Source organism: Girardinichthys multiradiatus, chromosome 14, assembly GCF_021462225.1.
Source record: "Girardinichthys multiradiatus isolate DD_20200921_A chromosome 14, DD_fGirMul_XY1, whole genome shotgun sequence".
NCBI lineage: Eukaryota > Metazoa > Chordata > Actinopteri > Cyprinodontiformes > Goodeidae > Girardinichthys > Girardinichthys multiradiatus.
Window position 1 is genome coordinate 44,546,139 of NC_061807.1, and position 24,540 is coordinate 44,570,678.

The following is a 24,540-nucleotide window of genomic DNA, read 5'->3' on the forward strand; positions in this document are numbered from 1 at the left end:
GCTTCATTCCAGATACAGACCGACTGAAAAACCAATCTGGACCTAGTCCACAAAGTGGAAAACTCAAACAGCATTGTAGAACTGGCCATTCAAAAATGTGGAATATTGTACAATGGTCTATATGTGTTTTCTGGATCTGGAGAAAGTTTGCACCATGTCTCATAAGGCATTTTGTGGTGGGTGCTGTTCGACTATGGGCAGTTGGGGATACTTTTATGGGCTATTCGGTCTCTTTATGACCAAAACAGGAGGTGTGTCCGCATCCTGGGCACAAAATCAAACTTGTTTCAAATGCGGGTGGGATTCCAACAGGTCTGTCCCTTGTCTCCGATCATGTTTATGGTGTTCATGGTCAGGATCTCAAGGTGTATTCATAGCGAGGAGGGTGTCTGATTAACTGTCATTAGGGTTTTATCTTTCCTTTTTGCACAGGATGTGGTTCTTTTGCTGTCTAAAGTCTATACATTTCAGTGTTAACTGAAGCAGTTAATGGCTTGGATCAGAGTCAGCTCCTTTAAGCCTGAAGCCATTGTTCTCCACTGTAAAAAGGTGGGTTGCTCCCTTCAGGTTGGGGTTCAACCTTTTTCTAAAGTGGAGGAGTTTAAGTATCTTGGTGTCTTGTTCACAAGGGATAGTAGGATTGAGCTGGAAATGGATGCTGGTCATCAGCATCCATCACATCCATCGGCATTTATCACAAAGCATGCAATGTCGTTGTGTTGGTCATTCTGGTAAAAGACAGCTTGTGAAAGCTGGTACCAGAGCTATTTAATAGGTTTGAGGTCAGGACTGCAGTCAGTCCTTTCCATCCTCCACACTAGAGCACAGCATTGGGATTTGAATCCCAAAGATCTAGCCAGACCCAACGCAAATCTTGCGGGAGCGGGTAGTTTTAGGATTATTGCAGGCGGGCAGCCTAAAATAGACACAGTATCCCAAGATTGTTGGAAGGATGGAGAGTACAACTGAAGTTGGTAATAAAATCAAGACTGGAGAAAATGAAATTGTATACTTTAATAATATAATCACGAAAATTAAAGTTGTTTAAATCAAAATTAAAATAAATAGCAGCATAAATCCGTTTATTAATTAAAGTATACCTAATTTCATCCAAAGATCATCAGAACTTGGCCTCTAGCCAATGTTCACAAAAACTGCCCAAATACTGCAGGGGCGCACAGGAGAGAGAGACAGCGAGACGGTCAGCAGGAGCAGATGGGGGCGGAATTAAAAGCAAAAAAAATAGGGCTCTACTCTACACTCCCAAATTCAAAATTAGTTTCAAGTAAACCCTGTTCTGTGTGCGTGAACATCAACATCTTGAAGGATGGAGTTCTTCCCCAAAGAGTGGAGATATGGGACTGCTACTGGTTGCAGAATCCAGTCTCTGTATCTCTCTTTATGGAGATTGCTTGCAATTATGACAAGCCTTGGTTTTCCAGGAAGGCTGCCCCACACCATCACGCTGCCTCCACCAAAGCTGTTTGGGATTGCTGGAGAGGATTTGGGGTGTTTTTCACAGCACAACCCATATACTCAACTGTGCTGCTGAAGACACAAATGCAATTTCCAAACAAATGTGGCACCATTTAATAAACAGACTATCCAGCAGTAGATGATTTATTGCTATGAAGCATTGTTACAACAAAGAAAAAGTTCAACCAAACCTCACATTGTGCTAAGTTTATTCAAATATGTATAACATAGCTGTATGCTATTGTGCATGGCTCCCCTTCTTTTAAAGATTGTCTGGATTTTGTTCTTCATAAAGTCCTTACCGGTTATTACTCTTGTTTAAAAATTCAGTTTTCAACCTGGAACAGCTTGAACAACATAAAGAAAAATTCAAAACATTTCACACTCTTATCCCTGGGTAACATATGAGTAACTTTTATGCCACAATATTACAGTGTCATCCAAATTTAAATACAGAGTTTAAAATTAAGGTTTAATCGTTTAATTTGACTAACATTTTTTTTCCAACTGGAAACAATGTTAAGATTTTGGAGTGGACCAGCAAGGCTCCTCACTTAAATCTGAAAAAAAAAAACTATCTGTGCAGGGATCTAAAGATTAGGGTAATGGTGAGGAGGCCTTCCAACCAAGCTAAACCAACCAAAGATAAATAATCAAAATCTCGAGGAAACATGTTAAAAGCTGGTTAGTAAATATAGGAGAGGTTTGATTGCTTTAATTACAATGCCAGTTTCAATTGATTAATTAGAAGGGTATACATAATTTTTAATATGGAATTGTTTATCAAATGACAATAAAAACAGAAACAAATATTTTTTAGAACTGATACTCCCCCCACTGTTTTAATATGTTTTGAGAGATGCCTGTTTCATTTCTAATCAAGTATTAACTTCTTGGTTGGTTAACACTAATTTGAAATCTGAATCTGCCAGAGGTATGAATCATTTTGGACCAAGCTGTATGCAAGCTGAAGAAATAGAAATGTGCCATGTTATGAAATAATCTCTTATTTCAATATGTATAAGGGGTTGTCTTTTTTGACCCAGAGTTTATCTCAAGAAAGAAGGAATTTGTTTGCAAACGTAAAGTCTTTGTGTTTTCTTTCAGGAGACAAAAGGCCATAGGAAGGTTCTGGCATCAGCTGATGTTAATATGAAGAAGTATGCTAGTGCCACGACAGATCAGTATGACATAACACTGAAGCTTAAACCGCTGTCTGTGAAAGTAGTGGAAGCCACACTGATACTCAATCTGGCATGTTTCTTTCTCAAGGAGGGCAAAGCTACGTAAGTTTGATCAAAAGTGTCAATATTCAACTGTCAGTTCTGCTATGTTTCTGTTTCTATACTACCTCTTCACAAAATACAACTCTGTGTACTTCAGAGAACACTACCAAGTTACAGGAGGACTTCATAAGATCTACAAAACTGAACATCACCTACTTGACAATGCTTCTCTCAAACATATAGTAGAAACTCTATACAGTATCTCACAAAAGTGAGTATACCCCTCACATTTTTGTAAAACTTTTATTATATTTTTTCATGGGACAACAACAAAGATATGACACTTTGATACAAAGTTGTCAGTACAGTAAAGATGTAAAGTAGTTAGTGTACTATTTATAAAACATTGCAAATTTGCTGTCTATTCAAACAAAGGTGAGCACACCCCTAGGTGCCCAACTAGCCCTTTTCCCTCCCTGTTGTCTTGTGACTTGTTAGTATTACAAGGTCTCAGGTGTGAATAGGGAGCAAGTGTGTTAAATTTGGTGTTATCACTCTCACTCGCTCTCATACTGGTCATTGGAAGTTCAACGTGGCACCTCACAGCAACGAACAATACATAAATATGGCCTAGTCTGTAAGAAGATTGCCAACATCCTGAAACTGAGCTGAGCCACAGTGGCCAAGACCATACAGCATTTTAATAGGACAGGTTCCATTTAGAACAGGTCTGGCCATGTTCCACCATAGAAGTTAAGTGATCAGCATTATATTTAAAGGTTGTCTTTTTAAAAAAAGACATTTAACTGCTGCCAGCATTGCTGCAGAGGTTGAAGGGTGTGGGTCAGCCTGTCAGTGCTCAGACCATATGCAGCACACAGCATCAGATTGGTCTGCATGGCTGTTGTCCCGTGAGGAAGCCTTTTCTAAGGATGATGCACAAGAAAGTCTGCAAGCAGTTTGCTAAGGACAAGCAGACTAAGAACATGGATTATTGGAACCATGTCTGTGGTCTGATGAGACCCAAATCAACTTATTTAGTTCAGAAGGTTTCAAGTATGTGTGGTAACAACCAGGTGAGGAGTACAAAGACCACCATGTCTTGCCTACAGTCAAGCATGGAGGTGTGAGTGTCATTGTATGGGATTGTGTCACCAGCTGTGGGGAGCTACAGTTTATTGAGCGAACCATTAATATCAACACGTAATGTGACATACTGAAGCAGAGCATGATCCCCTCCCTTCAAAAACTGGGCTGCAGGGCAGTATTCCAACATGATAATGACTCCAAACATACCTCCAAGATGACCAATGCCTTGCTAAAAAAGCTGAGGGTAAAGGTGCTGGACTGGCCAAGCATGTCTCCAGACCTGAACCCTATTGAGCATCTGAAGGGCATCCTCAGACGGAAGGTGCAGGAGCACAAGGTCCACCATGTCTTCATGGAGGAGTGGAGGAGGATTCCAGTGGCAACCTGTAAAGCTTTAGTGAACTCCATGCCCAGTAGAGTTAAGGCAGTGCTTGACTACTTTACACTGTATAAAAGTGTCATATCTTCACTGTTGTCCAATGAAAAGGTTCAAAAAATATTTACAGAAATGTGACGGGGAACTCATTTTTGTTAGATACTAGAAAGTTTCCACTATATGTTTGAGAGAGCAGGGTCAGGTAGGTGATCCATTTCTTAGATCTTTTGAAGTGCACCTGTAATGTATGTCCAATGGACAGGTCCTTTTAATAGCTGCTTGGTGGTTTGTCCATGCTGCAGTAGTGATTTTTGAGCATTTGGTCTCTTCTTTCACAGGGATGAGGATATGCAAAGTTTGGCCAGCTTAATGAGCATAAAACAGAGCGACATCGGCAATCTGGATGACTTTAATGACAGTGATGATGAGGTTGGTGAAGTGAGAAGAGGCAGCTTTGGAACTGGACAGAGCACTCATGTTGCTGGTAACACTGGACACACATTTACATTGTATCTGTAACCTGATTTAATTTGAAAAACGTGAAAAGGATTTATGTTACCATTTTGAGTGGTGATGTTGATTCTACTATTTTCCCCATGTGGTGCGGCACATTGGGAGCACACTTCTAAACACTAAAAAAGAAACTAGACAATCAGTTATTCTGAAATAAAAGCCATACAGATCCCCTAAAATTTTATGTTAAGAATACTATTGGCCAGCACTGTACAACCGTTCTAAGCGAAACAATTTTTTAGAGTTTATCAAACTTTCTGGTTTGCTAGCTGTTTGTATTGGATTTTGGTCCACAACTTGAGATAAGGTACAAATGTATTTTATTTGGTTAATAAGTTGCATCATCTCCCCTCAATGTGTATCCCTCTTTGCCTCTCTGACTTACAGGTCCTTCTCAAAATATTAGCATATTGTGATAAAGTTCATTATTTTCCATAATGTCATGATGAAAATTTAACATTCATATATTTTAGATTCATTGCACACTAACTGAAATATTTCAGGTCTTTTATTGGTCTTTTACGGATGATTTTGGCATACAGCTCATAAAAACCCAAAATTCCTATCTCACAAAATTAGCATATCATTAAAAGGGTCTCTAGACGAGCTATGAACCTAATCATCTGAATCAACCAGTTAACTCTAAACACCTGCAAAAGATTCCTGAGGCCTTTAAAACTCCCAGCCTGGTTCATCACTCAAAACCCCAATCATGGGTAAGACTGCCGACCTGACCGCTGTCCAGAAGGCCACTATTGACACCCTCAAGCAAGAGGGTAAGACACAGAAAGAAATTTCTGAAAGAATAGGCTGTTCCCAGAGTGCTTTATCAAGGCACCTCAGTGGGAAGTCTGTGGGAAGGAAAAAGTGTGGCAGAAAACGCTGCACAACGAGAAGAGGTGACCGGACCCTGAGGAAGATTTTGGAGAAGGGCCAATTCCAGACCTTGGGGGACCTGCGGAAGCAGTGGACTGAGTCTGGAGTAGAAACATCCAGAGCCACCGTGCACAGGCGTGTGCAGGAAATGGGCTACAGGTGCCGCATTCCCCAGGTCAAGCCACTTTTGAACCAGAAACAGCGGCAGAAGCGCCTGACCTGGGCTACAGAGAAGCAGCACTGGACTGTTGCTCAGTGGTCCAAAGTACTTTTTTCGGATGAAAGCAAATTCTGCATGTCATTCGGAAATCAAGGTGCCAGAGTCTGGAGGAAGACTGGGGAGAAGGAAATGCCAAAATGCCAGAAGTCCAGTGTCAAGTACCCACAGTGAGTGATGGTCTGGGGTGCCGTGTCAGCTGCTGGTGTTGGTCCACTGTGTTTTATCAAGGGCAGGGTCAATGCAGCTAGCTATCAGGAGATTTTGGAGCACTTCATGCTTCCATCCGCTGAAAAGCTTTATGGAGATGAAGATTTCATTTTTCAGCACGACCTGGCACCTGCTCACAGTGCTAAAACCACTGGTAAATGGTTTACTGACCATGGTATCACTGTGCTCAATTGGCCTGCCAACTCTCCTGACCTGAACCCCATAGAGAATCTGTGGGATATTGTGAAGAGAATGTTGAGAGACTCAAGACCCAACACTCTGGATGAGCTAAAGGCCGCTATCGAAGCATCCTGGGCCTCCATAAGACCTCAGCAGTGCCACAGACTGATTGCCTCCATGCCACGCCGCATTGAAGCAGTCATTTCTGCAAAAGGATTCCTGACCAAGTATTGAGTGCATAACTGTACATGATTATTTGAAGGTTGACGTTTTTTGTATTAAAAACACTTTTCTTTTATTGGTCGGATGAAATATGCTAATATTGTGAGATAGGAATTTTGGGTTTTCATGAGCTGTATGCCAAAATCATCCGTATTAAGACAATAAAAGATCTGAAATATTTCAGTTAGTGTGCAATGAATCTAAAATATATGAATGTTAAATTTTCATCATTACATTATGGAAAATAATGAACTTTATCACAATATGCTAATATTTTGAGAAGGACCTGTACAACTTATGAAGGAGGTTTTAAAGTGAAAACAAAAGAAGGTATGCTGTGTGAATGAAGTCTGTTTTAACAGTACGGTTAGACCCTGTGTAAACTGGAAGAGCAGAGGACAGGGTGCTTCTCAGCTTTCTGCTTCTTATAAGCCTAATTTCCCCTCACATGACTTGTTTTTCCGAATGCATATTATGCTAAAATCACTTTTTCTTGCTTTTATTCCATCCCGCTGCTTATCCTTATCTTTTATTAGCCCCAGCTTCCTTCAGTGTGAGTGCACAAGATCTGACTGGGAGGCCTGAAAGTGATTTCGGCCCCACAGGTAACTTTGTGTCTGCTCTGGTGTCCCCTTCTTTACATTGTTTTTCACCTTCCCAGCTAAATTCTCCTCACACAGGTTTCCTTTTACATGTTTTTCCTTAGTCATACAAATGTATGTCCTGCATTTTCATTCTTATATGTGTCCCTTCATTTTGTTATATTTCTCTGGTTTCTGTCTAATCCCAATCTCTCACAACTCTCCTTTAAACTTCCTGTTTTATTTTTCGCCTTGTCCCTCCTGCACCTTATCTTTTATGTTTCACTCAGTAACTTTTGGAATGGACAGGATAAAGTCCTCTGGCATTTCCTCCATATTTGAGGCTATATCCTATGTACCCTTATTTGAACCTGAAGGCTGTTCAACTCCACCCCTCTTCCTGGAAACCCACATGCAACCACCAAGTCCCACCCAACATGGTCAACCTTCAACTTATGTTGCCTGCTCAGTGCCAACTTTTACACATGTTCCTCCAGCACTTCCAAAAATCTTTCGGTCAACTTCCAGATCAGGTACCTGGCCAGAATCTCCTAATCCTTGCTTGCTTCTACTGTATCTTTATGGGCAGATGATTTTAGGTAGGGCTGCATAGTAACCCACATTTCCTAACTCTTTTCTTTCTTTACCATTACACAATGTCTCTCTATGATACTTAAAATCTCAGTCACTTAAACATAAAACTGATGTGGAATTTATGGACAGTTAAAGTCTATCCCACTGACCAAATTCAATCATATGAAAAAATTAGGACACACCACTACCTATAAAGTTCTTTCAAAATAATTTTTCACATATTCTTATTTAGCACTGGAAAATGAAGTAAACCCATTGCAGGTTAAATGCAATAATTAAACTTGTTTTCTCATTAAATAAAAGATCAAAAGAAAAATGTGTGTTCTAACTGACTGAGTATAGGGTTAGGATACCTTACCCCCTGATAGCTCGTCTAGTCGGCCCATTTTAGGTTACCTCACAGCATCCCAATGAGATCAAGATCAGGTCTTTGACTATAGGACTTACCATTTCCCAAATCTCAGCCAGCCATTGGTGGATTTACTGGTATGTTTTGGTTTTTGTCATTTTGCAGGGTCCAGTTCTGCTTCAGGTTTAATTTTTTTCCTAGAAGATTTTACATTTTTCCAAAGCACCCTTTGATACACAGTGAGATTCATTGTGGACTCATTGATTGTGGCATGGCCATGTCCTGCTGCAACAAAGCATCCTTAAACCATGACACTTACAACTCTATGCTTCACAGTTGGTCTGATGTTCTTTTCATGGAATTCTGGAATCCTGTATTTGGTTTAGGTTAAATGTCCTCTGTTCTGGTGTCAAGCAAAAAGCAAAGGTTTTCCCCTTGAACACCCATAAAAGTTAAACTTGTGTAAGGCTGCGCAATATGGAAAAAAATCCTTTAACAAAAATATTTGTCATTATCAGTTGATATCGATATGTATCACGATATAAAACATATCACTATTTTTGTCGATCTTTAATGTCCCTGGTACTATTAAGTGAGATTTGAAGATATCAGAAGGTTGTTTTAGATTTAAAGATTTTATTTTTAAAAGTTGAGCGTGTCGTCGAACATTATTCAACTAATAAATAAAATCAGAATCAGCTTTATTGCCAAGTTTGTGCACACAAACAAGGAATTTGACTCCAGTACACTTTGCTCTCAGTGAAGATTTTTATTTTTTTTGTCAAGATAAATGGAAATAAAAAATATCCTTTAAATTTACATATATACATAAGTGACTTTACAGGGAATAGAATGTGATATAATGTGATAACGGAGATCTAGTCACTAAGTAATCCTAACAATATAATGAAACTAACTAACAAGGCATAAACAGACACATAATCTATTTGAATGGGATTCTGAGAGTTAGAAAGCAAACTTTCAGGTTTGCATTTGCTCATAAAATATTTGAATGATTAATTATTATGCACTCACTCACTCACTCACTAGGATAGGATAGGATAGGATAGAATAGGATAGGATAGGATAGGATAGGATAGGATAGGATAGGATAGGATAGGCTAGGCTAGGCTAGGCTAGGCTAGGCTAGGCTAGAATAGGATAGGATAGGATAGGATAGGATAGGATAGGCTAGGCTAGGCTAGGCTAGGCTAGGATAGGATAGGATAGGATAGGCTAGGCTAGGCTAGGCTAGGCTAGGCTAGGCTAGGATAGGATAGAGAGTACCTGACACTGCCAGAGACTGTTTACTTTCTAGGAACCAGCTTGAGCTTCTGCTCCAGGTTCTATCAGGTCTCTTAGCCTTATGGCTTCTTAGCCTCTTGGCCAGAACAGATTGCCAGCAGAGGGTCACACAGGTTCTCTCTGCCAAGGGAGTTTATTCTAAGGGTGGAAAATTGTTGGATGGTTGCGTTTCCTCTTGGTGTTTGGGACTGAATTCAAGTGATCCAAAAACTGTCTTGCTGAAAGATTAAAGAATGTTCCACTGAATAAAACGGTGGAACCAAATTTTGAACAAGGATCAAACTGTCTGTAGACTCAGTTGGGGCTGTTCTTGGTTGGTTTCGACTTGCCAGAAGTGCATTATTGTGTCCATCTTTCTGACTGTGTCCACCCTCTCTTGCACCCCTCTCATCAATCCATTGCACTTTACTGACTCAGCTTTCCCACAGAAAAGTGTTATTGCCGTGTCTACATTAGGTAGCCAGGAGGAAAAATGGATTCTGCTATCTGTTTTAAACTCTGTGTTTATTTTTCAAGAGGAGAGATAATTCACAATATGTCAGATAAGAAATATTACCCTCTGGAGGCAGTGTATTCCTTCAAGGTCGCACGTGCACTGAGATCTTCTCAGCAAAGTACAGGAGTTTTAACCTTACAGGAAAAGATCTAACTTCTTGGTTTGCTGTACCATTTAAAAAGCAATTCAGTTTTATAAATCCTGATTTCACAATCAATGAATTCAGACAATTTGTGGAATAAAAATTTGACTTCGTTAGACCTAAGGTAACATAAAAACATTTTCAACAGTCTAGGTCATATTCGTGATTACATCCATGTATGCATAATTATGTTCAAGGTCACTTTTTGTTAATGCTAGACTAAATGACGTTTAAATAAGCTGAACGTACATGGGTGATTTTATTTATAGTAAGTGTGAATACCGGTAAATGTGAGGGTGGAGTGGTGACCTGTCCAGGGAATACCCCGTTTTTTGCCCAGTAACTGCTGGAGATAACCTGACTAATGGTCTTCTTAAAGGCATCTGCTAAATGTATAACCATAAATATAAATATTCACAATAATGCATATAATAATTCCAGACTAAGAATAAGATAAAAAGATCTTTGACACATACATTTTAAAAAAGTGTTTTAAGAGAATATTTACATAAATAAGTTTAATGTGACTTTTGTTTACTTTAGACATTTGCTACGCTCGACCACGGAAGGTGTGGTTGGTAGTCCAATACTGTTATTAGCTGAACCTTTATGTCCTGAAATATGGAAGGGCAGATTAGTAAAGAGCCGAGGCTGTGGGTCACATGTCACCTGGTTTATTTGGAATGTAGGATGTTGTTGCGGAGACATGCACCAACAGCTGCGGCTGTCCTGCGGCTGTGCTTCACTAGATCAGAGCTGTTTCTAGGTCACAGAGGACACATTCAAATTATTGGTCAGAAGGGTCTAATGTTGTGGCCGTTCAGTGAATAATCAGCAACTATGTTTGAAGAGGATTTTCTTTATAAGCAAGTGAACATTTTAAGAGTGAAAGAAACATTGGAAGGTTTTAGGTTACATTTAGGATTTAATGAAATAACAAAAATTGTGAATTTTTGTTTCTTATTTTTTAAATAATAAATGAAAGAAAATACCTGTTAATTGTACATATCTACACAAGTGACTTTACTAGAGAAGATAATGTGAGATCAGTCCAAGTATGCATGGTAATAGTTCTGGAGCTCTGACTGTCAAGTGTTCATCAGAGAAACAGCCTGGGGGAAGAAACTGTCTTTGTGGCGGCTGGTTTTAGCAGACAGTGCTCTGTAGTGCCGACATGAAGATAAAAGCCTAAACAGTTTATGTAAAAGGTGTGTGGGGTCTGCAGAGATTTTAGCTGCCCTTTTTCTGACCCTAGACCTGTATACATCCTGGGTGGAGGGATGGTTAGTCCGTATGATTCTCTCTGCAGACCCGATTGTCCGTTGCAGTCTGGACCTGTCCTGTTTGGAAACTTTGTCCTCTTGAGTCTACTTTAAACATATAAAACATCTTAAACAATTTCATGTTGTTTTTGTGGTTGAGTTACTGTTTAGCATCCATCACAATATTCTTTTACATTACAAAATATGTCTTTATCTGGAACTTACTGAGATACATTTTTATAGTTGACATACAATTTAAAATTAACACTTAGTTTTAAGAGGCAGAAAAAGATTGGTAACTTAGAAGATTGGACTTAGAAGGGGAATTATAGCCTTATTTAACATTTTGCTCTGCATGTAATATTTAAAGCTAAGAGGTTGGTTATTGTCACCTAGACACCAGAAAACTGTTATGCGGTTATTTTAAAATAAAGAAAGGCTTCTTTTTAACCTAGAAGCCACCAGTACCATTACAGGTTTCCCATTGGAATAGGTGAAAGGTTTAGCTGCTGTTTGGAAAATTAGCTTTCTGTTTCCTCCTATTTGAGTTTGCCCCTAACACTCTAACACCATTTGCTGTTTAACTTCACTTACTCCAATTTTTTCCTTCTTATTTTCTACCCTCTGGAAACACACTCTTAGCATTTTCTGTCAATTGTAGCCCTGCGTTGGCCCCATAGCTTCCACAGTGATGCCTACTCCTCTGATGGTTTGGTAGCCCAGTCTTTCTCCACACTCGTCCCTTCCAAAGCCCGGTCTACCTCTTCTTTGTCTTCATCACCGTCTGATCCATCTCCCCACCCCCCTGCTTTCCCTGACAGCTCACAAACAGGTTTGTTAATCTGGGTTGTTTGAGACCTAAATACAAGTCAGAAGAGATTGAGTTTGTGTATATCTAAACTAGACTAAAGGTTCCCACAGAGTCGGGCGTACTCGAGGTGGACTCAATTCGAACTCAAAGCGAATGCCCAAAGCGAATGCCCACCGGACACGTCAGTACAGAGCTGATGTTATGTGGCACAGATAATGTACTCTATTGAAATTATTGCACTGAATTTATATATATATATATATATATATATATATATATATATATATATGTATAATATATAATATTTACAGGGGTTGGACAATGAAACTGAAACACCTGTCATTTTAGTGTGGGAGGTTTCATGACTAAATTGGACCAGCCTTGTAGCCAGTCTTCATTGATTGCACATTGCACCAGTAAGAGCAGAGTGTAAAGGTTCAATTAGCAGGATAAGAGCACAGTTTTGCTCAAAATATTGAAATGCACACAACATTATGGGTGACATACCAGAGTTCAATAGAGAATTGTTGGTGCACGTCTTGCTGGCGCATCTGTGACCAAGACAGCAAGTCTTTGTGATGTATCAAGAGCCACGGTATCCAGGGTAATGTCAGCACACCACCAAGAAGGACGAACTACATCCAACAGGATTAACTGTGGACGCAAGAGGAAGCTGTCTGAAAGGGATGTTCGGGTGCTAACCCAGATTGTATTCAAAAAACATAAAACCACAGCTGCCCAAATCACGGCAGAATTAAACGTGCACCTCAACTCTCCTGTTTCCACCAGAACTGTCCGTCAGGAGCTCCACAGGGTCAATATACCTTCGTATCACTTCTTCTATGTAGACTTGCACACAGTTTTTGAAGATACTTGGCTGGTAGGTTGTTCCAAACATCTTGGAGAACTAACCACAGATCTTCTGTGGATGTCGGTTTTCTCACATCCTTCTGTCTCTTCATGGAATCCCAAACACACTCCATGATGTTGTGGTCAGGGCTCTGTGGGGGCCATACCTTCAAATCCAGTATGTCTTGTTCTTCTTTACACTGAAAATAGTTCTTAATGACTTTGGGTGTATGTTTGGTGTTGCTCACTTAGCATTTTGTAAATTGATAAAAATAAACAATCATCATTTACATTTCTGACAGCATTCTTTGTTTACAGCATTTTTTGACACCTGCCTAAAACTTTTGCACAGTACTGTATATATAGGCTAGGCTTTGGCTCCGCTCTCTATCTCTCGCCGCTCACTACCGCTACCTGGCCTCGCCGGTGTGCTCTCCGGTTGTTTGTCTTGTAGAACCCAGCAGCATGCCTTAATCTGTCTTGCATTTCAACTTTTGTTAGCCTTAGCCTTTTGTTCTGGTTTTGGCCTGGTGGGACCGGCTGTCTTGTTTTCGTTTTTCTTTCTTTTATGTTTAGGTTCCCTTTTGATTTTTCCTTAGTCCGGTGTTGGTAGCAGCTTTGACACGGTCCTGTAAAGCGTTGGCCCGCTGCTGTACCTGTTATTTCTGTCTGGCCAGCTCACCAGGTCCATCTTTTGGTTATACTTTGGGTTTTCGTTGGGCACAGGGAGGTAAGGGTTCTTGTTTTTTTCACAGAAAATCAAAAAAACATCTGAAGAAACAAAACCTTAAAGAAGAAGCAAAGTAATTAAGAAACTTAAATGTTTGAACCCAAATCTTCTATCCGTGTCCTCTCTAAATATGTTTTATATGTGGCACCGAGCACTTAATAGACGATACTTTTCAATTTTAATTAGAAAGAAGTCTGGAAAACTGATTTTAAATTAGTTTCCCTATGCCCCACAGTTGGCATAGATAAAGATCAGACCAAAAATACATATACATTTTTCTTACGACTCACCATCAACATTATTTGTGATGCAGTTGATGTGCCCAGGCAATAGCTGGCAGCGATACACTGCTCAGAGCAACCAGTCGCATGGACACTCAGTGTAACTGCCACGCTCTACACCGCACTGTTGTCCTGGTGGAGAAGAAACGGTGCCTAACTAACTCATCAAACTTGCTGCTATCTATTCAGAGTACCGTATATTCAGAATGTTTCTCACTCATCATTCTGATGTCCTTCACCAGCGTATTGTGTTCCCCTTCATTGTGCCTAGTCTAGTTTAATGGCCTTATATACCACCTTTTTTTGTTATGTTTTTCTAAAGCTGCAAGGCGAATTAGCTAATTTTCTTCATCCCATGACACCATTTCAGAAAGTGTGGGAAATGTAGTAATTTGTCATGAGAAATGTAGGAAATTGGTACGCCCGACTCTGAGAGCGTTAGGGCTACAGCTGCTTTTAGTGAATTACACCGCTCTCTAACCTATTTGTCTCAAATGTATTTCTTGTGAAATGTTCCAATTAACAAAGGGTTTTTGCATGTTTCACTTCCTATGACCAATTTCAGTTTTTAACATGCAAAGCATATACTAATGAAGTAAAATTAGAATGGCAAGGCTTATAGAAAAAAGAACAGTAAAAGGTCAAACTGTTTACATTTATTGAATCTGATCCTTAAAATTAGACAATTAAAGCCACATGATTAATCCATGAATATGCCTATTTTCTCTACTTTCTGGTTTCAGTAGTTATTTCATTTTAATTTGCCTTGATAGTCTGTTTCAACGATTAACATAACTAAGCAAAAATTAAATAAGACACTCAACACAATAAGCGGTAGAAAATGACTGACTGACTGATAATAAGTGTTTACATACCTGCTGTTATTTGCACAATTTTGTCATTTCTTGTAAATAGTCTGTTTTTATGCACAAATATACGTGCACATCTTGTAATTGGAATTGAATGACCTAAAATTGGAAAAGTTCTGAAGGATTTAATGCTAGTGATATAAAAGGTTCTGTGTCTTTTTAAACAGTGTGTATAAATGTCTGGTGTTTATCCCATAAATATTTTTGTCATTTTATTTAGTTAGTTAGTTTATAATCGCAACCAAAAGATATTTGGACCATTCCGTTCCTTTGGAAAGGCAAAAACTGTACAGTCATGGGGGAAGGAAAAAAAAAACTTTTAATGAATGCCAAAAAAGTCATGGGAAAAACGAAGTATTTGCTCTATAATTCAGTAGCTTGTAGAACCACCATTGGCAACAGAAGTAGCTGCAAAGTTTAGTCTCACATCATATTTATGAATGAATACTCTTTACAGCATAGTTCAGTTCATTAAGATTTACAGGCATTTGCACACTTTATAAGTTCCCAGCACAGTATTTTAATCAAGGTGAGGTCTGGACTTGACTGTAAATGCAAAACCTTAATTATTTTATCTTTCAGCCATTCTGTTTTAGATTTGCTGCCTTGTTTAAGATCATTATGCTGCTAAGAACCTAGTTTCATCTATCTGATGCATTGGCTCACATTTGACTGCCAAATACATGTTGGGAAATAATGCCCTAGATTGACAATAGCTATTAAGAAGTGCTCAAGCGCATTTATTAACAAAACGGAGTTATTTGTCCTTACATTACAAAGCCAGGACACCAATGGATCAGGAATTAATAGCCAAACACTTTCAGTCTACTTCAGATATTGTTCTAGGGGTACCAGCCTGGATAAAGTGTGGTATTATAGAGCATCGAATGAAGGAGTGAATCTGAGCACTGGCGTTCTCAATCAGCAAGCACTGCACACATATGAAAGGTTAACACAAACAACTTCTATTTAAATCAAACTAGAATTTATTAATGCTGTACCCCAACTTTAGAGTTAAATACTTGAATCTACAAAAGATGAGTTTGGCTAAACTAGTAACTTTCAATTAAAACTACACTGCAAAAGGTAATCAGCAAAAACAGAATAATTCTAAATGTAGCTATATCACAATCAAGCAGATGTATGCATGTGTATGCATATATGAGAGTGTGTGAGCTATACTATCTGAAAGACAAAATGGTGGACAACATGGGAGCGTTTGATGTGTCAAACATAATGGTGGACAGAGTCACGTGGGTGGTCAGAGCAAGGCTAAGTTAGCTGTAGCAAACAAAAGCGCTCTTTTCCTTTGAAGATCTGGATTCAGTTCTTTGTTCTGCAAAGTTATCGAACAGGGGCCAAGTCTTTCACTTGGCCAGTAGGTTCAGGACAATTACCTAGCTAGGTTTCTGCACTTCTTAACATGAGAAATATTATTGGAAGGCACGTTCTTGTGTCTTTGCTGTGCTTTTTTAGCTCTATGATGTCACTGGGGATCCCAACTTTGTAGTGCTCCGTTGACTAATGGGTTTACGTTACACCTTTGTCCACTCTTCCGCCCACCTCCCTCACTCTTTGCATCTCTGAAATAAATACACGGTAGCAAAACTGAGGTTTCCCTCATTTGGACCAAATCCACCATATCCAAAGCCAGCAGCTTTTCTCTCACTACCAATTCCACTGTCTCACCCTCCCCCCACATTATATTTCAAATTCCATATTGATAACATCACTTGGTCGGCCTACTTCTACTTACGAAACATCAAATGCCCACGCCAAATTCAAAATCCTCCTGTTAACATTTAAGGCCATTCATAACCTTGCCCTTCCATATCTGTCTGACCTTCTTCATGTTTTCATTCCCTCCCGCTCCCTTAGATCCTCCTCCTCCATACACCTGCCCGTCCACTCTGCCCGTCTCACCACCGTGGGGAGATGAGGCGAGGAGCAGAGCATTAAGTTGCTCTGCTCCTCGTCTCTGGAATTCATTACCATCCCAAATCTGAAATATCGATTCACTCTCCCATTTCAAATCACAACTCAAAACACATCTGTTTATGACTGCCTATTCCATATGATGGCTCTATTTGAATGGTTTTTGTTATTTTTATTGTTGCTTCTTTTTATTATGTATTATTGTATGGTTTCCTTGAGTGCAGAGAAAGGCGCCTTCAAGTAAATGTATTATCTATTATTATTTACTCAGGCGTGAAATGCTGTGAATTCTGGGATGTGTTTTTTCAGTTCCTTTTTTGTCAGGCCATGTGGTCAGCATGAGAAGTTACACACAGTCCTTTGTTCACATGGTTGATTCCCAACATACAGAATACAGAGAGGTTCTTAGTCAACCCACTGATGGCAAACTGCCCATGTCCTGTGATTGCAAAATAAGCCTAAATCATAAATCCTCCACCACCATACATGATAGTTGGGATGGGGCATTTGTGCTAATGCATGGTATTTTTGTCACACATATACAATATGGCCAGACCTTGCTACTTTGGTCTCATCTGTCCAAAGAAGATTGATATACTACAGATTTGTCAAATATCCTTATAAACCTTCTCAGGCTGAAGGACTGCTAAACCAGCTCTAATGTCATTGCAAAGGTCTCCCCTCCTTGTCATTGGGAAAACACACAACTGCATGCTTCAGAAAATCAACTGCAAAAAAGCCAGCTTCTTTAGCAGGAGCCCCTTAGTTTTTCCCATGGCTGTACCTAGCACAAAGACATGTTAGGGTAGAGCTGAGAATCTCACCATACAGTATTACTGTACCCCAGTAACATCTCTGTAATTGCTTGGGTGTACAGGGTGTAAATCAGAGCTGCTGTTAGTGTCTTGGCATGCTTTAGAAGCCAATAAAACTCAGGTCTCTGGCATATACAATTAATATTTAAATCTTGTACCCACAAAGAAAGTGTCCAATCTAAACTAGGCCTATTTTTGGCAGTTTCTTTTCCTGCTCTCATTTTTTTTCTGGATAAGCTTGTTACGTTTTCTGGAATCTACAGAGATTTGTTTTCCCCTCTTTCTGCTCCTCATCCTCAGCTCCACTCAGATCCCTCCCTCCTATACCTCCCACTTTCAGGCAGCCCAAAGGTCGACTCACCTCAATGGTGGAGTTGGGCACTGTCCTCACTAAACCCACAAGTCTTCCTTCTGTCCCTGAGGGAGGTAAAAGGACTGAGATATAGTACAGAATGAGGTGTTTTCACCTTAGTGCTAATTATTTTATTGTTTTCCCACCATTTTCCTGTTCCTCTTTTCCAGCTTCTTGGCAGACCGAGTGGAACCCTCCTAAATGTCTGGCACCTCTAGCACAGCCTGCCCTCTCCCCTATGTTTTTGCGTCTTTCTGCCAATTATCCTGGAGAAGTTATGGTGTTACAGAATGAGCAGGGAACAGAAATAACATGTAATGCTGCTCTCGATGTAACGTAACTCTCTCCACGCTCTCTTGTTATCAGTGGGATGTGTAACAGATTATATGTTTTTTGCTTCAAATCATTTTGGATGAACTTGCCTGCACATGAATAACTAATTTCATTGTGATTTGTCCTTGCTGCTTTAGCTCGTAGACAGAAAATGTGTAGACAGAGTAATTCATTGCTCAGAGTTACCAAAGCATACAATTAATCTCCCATTATTTGCTAAGTGGCATGAAGCATGCTGGGACCTGAGTGTCATCCTATGAGGAAGCTAACTTCTCTGTTGTAATTCTTCAGCTGTTTTTGTCTGGTTAGTTGTGGTTTTGTTTGGCTAAACTATTAGCCAGTGGAGGTAAATCTGCTGAATAGAAGACGAAGTAGGGAAAAGATGGATCTTAATGAGAAAAATTAAGTATAATTTCTTAATGTAAGATCTGCTTACTAACAAGCTAATATTCTTAAGTCTGATTCACTGCGACAGTTTGATCATTTTTTATAACAGGTTATGTTGTGTTTAACTGATAAAGTCAAACCTATTGGGTTTGTTATAATGTTAGAAGTAATTAAAATATCATTTTTTACATACAGTGTTGTGCAAAGGTTACAAACCATTATTATTTCCTTTTTACTGTGCAGCCAGATGTCCTTGTCAGTTCTTGATCTTGACCAATAGTTTTCTTGGTTTTTCTGAAGAGCTTTCAGAATTTCTCTTTAAAGCTTCTCTATTTTTTCACTCATTTTCTGACAAGTCTTTACCTGACCCTGACAGTAAATTGTGCTTAAAATACCAAAGCAGAGAATTAGCGAACAAAACCAGTGTCAGAAAGAACAGTTGGTTTATTTAGTCAGGTACTGGATTTAAAAGTCAGTAAAAAAGTAACCATTGCCTAGTAATGTTGTGTAACTCTGCTTCGAAAGATTACAAGAAAGTCTAATATATAAAAGAAAGATGAACCGAAGCTCTGAAGTTTAAAAAAATTATGAATTGTCTCACACTGTGCCACAGCGTTAAAAAGGGTCATTTAGAAGATTGGCTCTTTATCAGGAAACAATGTCAGAAAAAAAAAGTTATAAAAATCGCTGATATTTTCCACCTTCAATGATGTTTAGGGTTCGGGGGGTTACAAAATAATTATGTAGTTTTTCTATTCTAAACAACACTGCTTCATTTTTTCCTGTAGACTAATACTGTTGATCTGGGCTGTTCCACACGGCTTCCCACCATGTCCCATTCTCACTACAGTAGTTACTGCTTCAGACTTTGGCCTGGCATTGATTGTTCACTTTCCCTACTTTCCTTCTCATTTCTTCATCTTTCTTTCCATGCTTTTTTTCTTTCCCGCCAGCTTCATCCTGTCTGTCTGCAGCTCAGTCTGTGGATCTGAAACAACAGGGAGGGACAAGATATGTTCCCTCTGGGAGACCTCATGGGGGCCTCACTGTAGAGAACCCTTCACCTTGTTGTCATAATCCTTCATCTGCCCCTCGGCTCTCTGGGGTTCCTACTCTACCTCAGCTACACATATCTGAAACAGTCATAGTCTCCCCAAGTAGACAGGAAGCAGGTAAAGAAAACAAAATCGTGGTCCAGTTGGTTTTATAAAAGCAGTATAGTTTTACAAGCTGATTATTGAGACTAGACACTATTGTACGAGATGATCACCAACATCGAACCATGTAGTAAAATCTTGTCTGTTGCTCTCTTTGCTTTTAGAATTTAAGAGACAGCTGAGTCCCTTGAGTGAAGAGGAGAGCCAGTGTTCAGTGCCAGTAGGAGCCAGCCTTCGGACAGACACATCCATAGTTTTGGGGCAGAAAAAAGATTCACCATTGGGAGTGGAGCGCATCAAAGCATCAGCAGGGTAAGCATATGTAAAGCATGGCTGCTTATCAAGGAGCTCTAGCATTTCTTGACAAAAATGAATTGTAGATCTTCATGCATCTCATGTTATGGTGACATGACATTTTGGATTAAGTTGTTTCTCATAGTTTGAAGGTATTGTTTGGGTGAGGCCATAGCTTGCTCATAAGAACTCAGATCTGATGAATGGATCAAAATATTTCACTAATTTCTAACATTAAGTTTGTTTGAAAAGAGAAATAAAGCCTTTTCTGAAAACAAAAACATTGCTTAAAACTTAAATTGTTTTGCAAAGTTACCTTCCAAATCAACCAAAATGTGCCTACACATTTTGGCAACAAAAGACTGAAAAATATTATCTTAAGATTCTTGTCGCTTTTATTATTCAGAAAGAATAAAAAGCAAGAATTAGTCTGTTTTTGAGATTTAATATTTGAAATGTAGTTTGCAATAATAGTAATTTCCCTAAACAGCCTTTTTACATTCTCCTTGTTCCATATTGTGAGTTTGAGGAAGGTTGGGGCAGTTTGTGTTATTTAAGTCTTGCTAATCTTCTAAGATTTTGATGAAAGGTTTTAAATGACGGATAATAAAAAATATATATATATTATCAACCATTTTTTAACTATTTCCCGGCTCAAGCAGTCCAAAAGTCTTAGCTTTGCTGTGAGTACATATGAAGTCACTCCTGCTGTTGTTAACCATGCTCTGCCCTGGTGGCAACGTAGTTCTGTAACACACTCAAAAGGACACTTTCGTCCAGCAGATACACTTGCTGAACACTCTTGTCCAGCAAGTTTATCTGCTAGACACACCTGGACATTCTGAAGCCTCCTTCACAGCGTCTGAACCTCTTCTTTATGTTCTGGATAATCCAGAAAACTGTTCTTTCTGCTGCAATATTCTTAACGCAGTTTCCTTCATTAGAGGCTGATATAAAATCATGGTGGCTGCATGCATTTGTTTGGAGGAAACTATTGTTGGTAACTATGATCTGACTATACTGGAATCATGTTAGATAATTATTTTGTGCCACTGGAACAATACATTGAACATGTTTTTTTATGCAAATAAATGCCTAAAATGTAAAATAAATAAAATAGATCAAATTAATGGATAATAGGCAGTTCAGATAATAGGCATTTGACCTGCTTATATGAATAGTAAGTCAGATTTCGAATGCCACCACTTGGAAGGCAGCTATCTATTCTATCCATAGGTCTGTATAGGCTATTGATGAAAAGATGTGAATAGAATCGTAATTGTGGATTTCCATTTCAGAGGCAATTACAATGAAGGCACGAAGGTGGTCTTTTCTTTTTTTTTACAAAGGTGTTATTCTTACCAAAAATGACTAAAAACAGACACATGATAATTAATGTCTATACGTTTGTCACAGTGCCGTCTTTCAACTGTTTCCCTGTCTGGAACAAAAAAAAGTGAAGCAAGAAGTAAATCCTAGAATTGAAAACCAGTCAGTTTTTATGCGACTTTTTTTGTATATGCTCATTCTCCATGTAGCTTGCGGTCTCTGGGAAAGATAGTGATAAAGAATGTTCATCAATTAAATATTTTTTTTAATGGGAATCACCCACATTGGTAAATTCTTTTTTTTTTTTACCGTTTCCTGTCCGGCAGAGTAGCACTCCGAATTTTTGTCTGAGCAGCAAGAAGAAGCCAAACTGATTTACTTTCACAACTGGAGCATTACAGCTAATTCTATAATGCTCTGCTTGATATTTATAAATTAAACTTCATTAGAAACTGTTTGGGGTTATTTCAATTGCAATGGACAAATGAAAATGAGAAAAAAAGAATCAAGAAAAAGAGAGAGGTTGGGAAAAAGGGAGAGAAGGAGAAAATAATAGAGGAGAGAAGGAAGGATGACAAGAATACAAAATACTAGAAGGCTGCTTCTACACCTACAGAAACATATATAACAACAGCAATGTTACAATGCACGGTACTAATGAATGCAATATGCATTTGGTGGTAACTGTGGCTCAATATAGAGCATCAGTGTATCTGTTAACACCTGAATCTAAACATCTGTGGATGTAAGTGTGAGCGCACTTGTGTATATAAGGTTTCTCCATACAAATAAGCAATAGCGAGTGTGAGGAGCCACAGACCTCCCCACCTGGACCCCAGACAGACACAGAGGAGATCTGAGTCTCAGAGCACGGGAACCCCCAGAGAAGAGCAGAGGGGAGCCCCAGGGGCCACAGTGCAGAAGCCCCAGGGAGCTGCAGTGAAGAACCCACAGTCCCACGCTGGAGCAGATCCACCCACCCACCCAGAGACCTGAGACCCCGGGGCACATTACCCCCCAAGCCGAGGCTAGACAGACCCAGGGAGCTTAGGCCCCGGCAAGCAGCTACCTGAAGTGAAACGGTCACACACCAGAGCACCCAGCGCCGGACACCGAGAACCACCAATACACCATCAAGCACCAGCCACCAGCAGCCCGATTTGTTTATTATTATTATTTTTTTATTCGAATAGATTTGAATCCGATCGTGGAATTTTGTGTATGTAAACATAGCTACTGATTACAGAAACCTTTTCAGGAAGGTAAGGCTGGAAATGACTGAGTAGTTTGGAGAGTTCTCTGTGTAATTCCTAAGTGTGGTCTCTTGGGTAGTTTTTGAAACATGTGCTTTTGGACTCTGTTTTCAGAAACTTGTATTTCAGAATGTGGCACTCGAGTCCCGACGTGCCGTTGTTGTTGACTGGTAATGGCAGGTAGGTTTCTGGTTTGTGATGCAGTGGTGTGATGCATTTTGTAATGAATAATTAGCAATTCAGCTTTAATTGGCTGACTCATTCTTGGCATTCTTTTAGACATTATTAGTGGTAGCATAATATCCAATATGTCCCTTTTATTGTTTTATTGTTGTTTCAGCCCGGTAGTTCAGGGGGAAACTGATGAAGATACCGTTGTTAAAGAAACTGACACTAATGAAGTCACTGCGGAAAGACCGGGGCACTTGTCCGCAGGGGAGCCAAACGATTTTTTTCCTATAGAGACATTTAGTTGTGGTGCTGTTGAACAAGCATGTGCAAGACATAGTGAGCATGGGTAAGTCAACATTGACAATAGTGTTTGCACTCAGCTCCAGGTCTGCCTCAGTAAAGCAATAGATGCAGCATGGCTTTAGTTCATTGCATTCTGTAGAGGGTCAAACTTTGTTTTCCTTGCTCATGGAGTTGTAGCAACACGGTTTTATTGATCCATCAAAAACGGCACCACTCGGCAAAATATATCTGTAAAAGGTAGCATTAACATCAGTTTCTGACTTGGATAACAAAATATCCATCCATCCATCCATCCATCCATCCATCCATCCATTCCCAGATCTAGGCATTGATACACATTGGCTTTGCTTATGTTTCTTAATACAGTTATACTCAGTAAATTAGACAAAACACAGAAATGGGGGACTGATGAAAGGTATGTATAATATCTGTTTAAATGTTATTTTCAAAAGGTGCTTTTAATCAGACAAAAGAGTCTCATGGGAACGCATATTCAAATTTTTTGAACATGACTGTATTGGAGACTTCTTTTGTTTGATACAAGCTCTGTAGTACAAGATGGTGCTAATGCACCATGAAGATGGATACAAACAGCCAGTAAGCAAGAAGAATTAGATGGGTAGGTTAAGAGGAAATAGATACATTTGCCTAACACTTCAGTGCTGTATAGTCCTTTATGTTGGATGTCCCTCAACAATGGGAAGAGGAAATAGAAGCAAAGTTGCAGAGTGTGCAAAGCCATTGGGGAAGTAGCACAATCAGGACAAAAAAAAAACACTCTTTAAATAGGTCATGAACACAGGTCTGCAGATTCACAGAAAAATAGTGGGTTGATTATGAAAAGGTGACACTGAAGATGTTTCAGCTCCACTCCTTGGAAAGTAGTTGCCTCACTAGAATCTTACACCTGACTTAATTTTAAATCTATTTGGAAAGAATTACCACGTTCAAATTGACTTTTTAAATGACAACTCTGCTTCCTTTTTGGTGCAAAAAGAGTGGTTTGCATCTAATATTTAAATATAACGGCTAACTTTATTGTGAATATTTAAATAATTTATTTAAAATGATAACAATCTCTATTTACTATATTTAACTTTGACAAACCGGATGGTGGCGTTCTTTTTCCTGTTTGCCACGATTGACATTGTGGAACTTGACCTGGCCTGGAGAGAGACTGGAACGGAATAGAAAATCGGAGTTGTTCCGTAATTTTACAGTGAACGACGGAGAGCGGGTCTGTTGATGGAGACGTTCGGAGTAGTCACGGAGAATGTGGAACCGTTCTCATTAATTAACATAACAGTGAAGTTGCTCAGTCAGTCAGACGTGAACAGACTGGTGAACCAGACTTTAATAAAATATTTTCATCAGAGGGTTTAAAGCTGTTTAAAAAAATAATCTTAAACAAATTGGACAGGTTGTTTTGATCAGTTTATACAACCAACACATTAAAGAATCTTATATGTTCAGGTTCAGAAGAAAAGCATACTTTTTCAAGAGACTTTTGGAAAAGAATTGAAATTGCTACAATCTTTGCTATTAAGCAGAAAATAC

At 39.2% G+C, this 24,540-nt stretch overlaps 1 protein-coding gene across 5 annotated transcripts in view; it reads left to right on the forward strand.

Moving 5' to 3' along the window:
• The window catches only part of ehbp1l1a (EH domain binding protein 1-like 1a), a 70,294-nt gene that overhangs the window by 22,336 nt on the left and 23,418 nt on the right, over window positions 1-24,540 (forward strand). The window contains exons 5-10 of one of the 5 annotated variants that reach the window (XM_047385920.1): window positions 2,584-2,762; window positions 4,506-4,651; window positions 6,922-6,990; window positions 7,257-7,499; window positions 19,430-19,648; window positions 19,798-19,945. In XM_047385920.1, the coding sequence (XP_047241876.1) occupies window positions 2,584-2,762; window positions 4,506-4,651; window positions 6,922-6,990; window positions 7,257-7,499; window positions 19,430-19,648; window positions 19,798-19,945 (1,004 nt within the window). Of the gene's footprint in view, window positions 1-2,583; window positions 2,763-4,505; window positions 4,652-6,921; window positions 6,991-7,256; window positions 7,500-19,429; window positions 19,649-19,797; window positions 19,946-21,585; window positions 22,690-22,849; window positions 23,027-24,540 lie in introns of those variants that run through there. The other 4 variants (XM_047385921.1, XM_047385922.1, XM_047385924.1 and 1 more) reach the window with 4 other exon arrangements.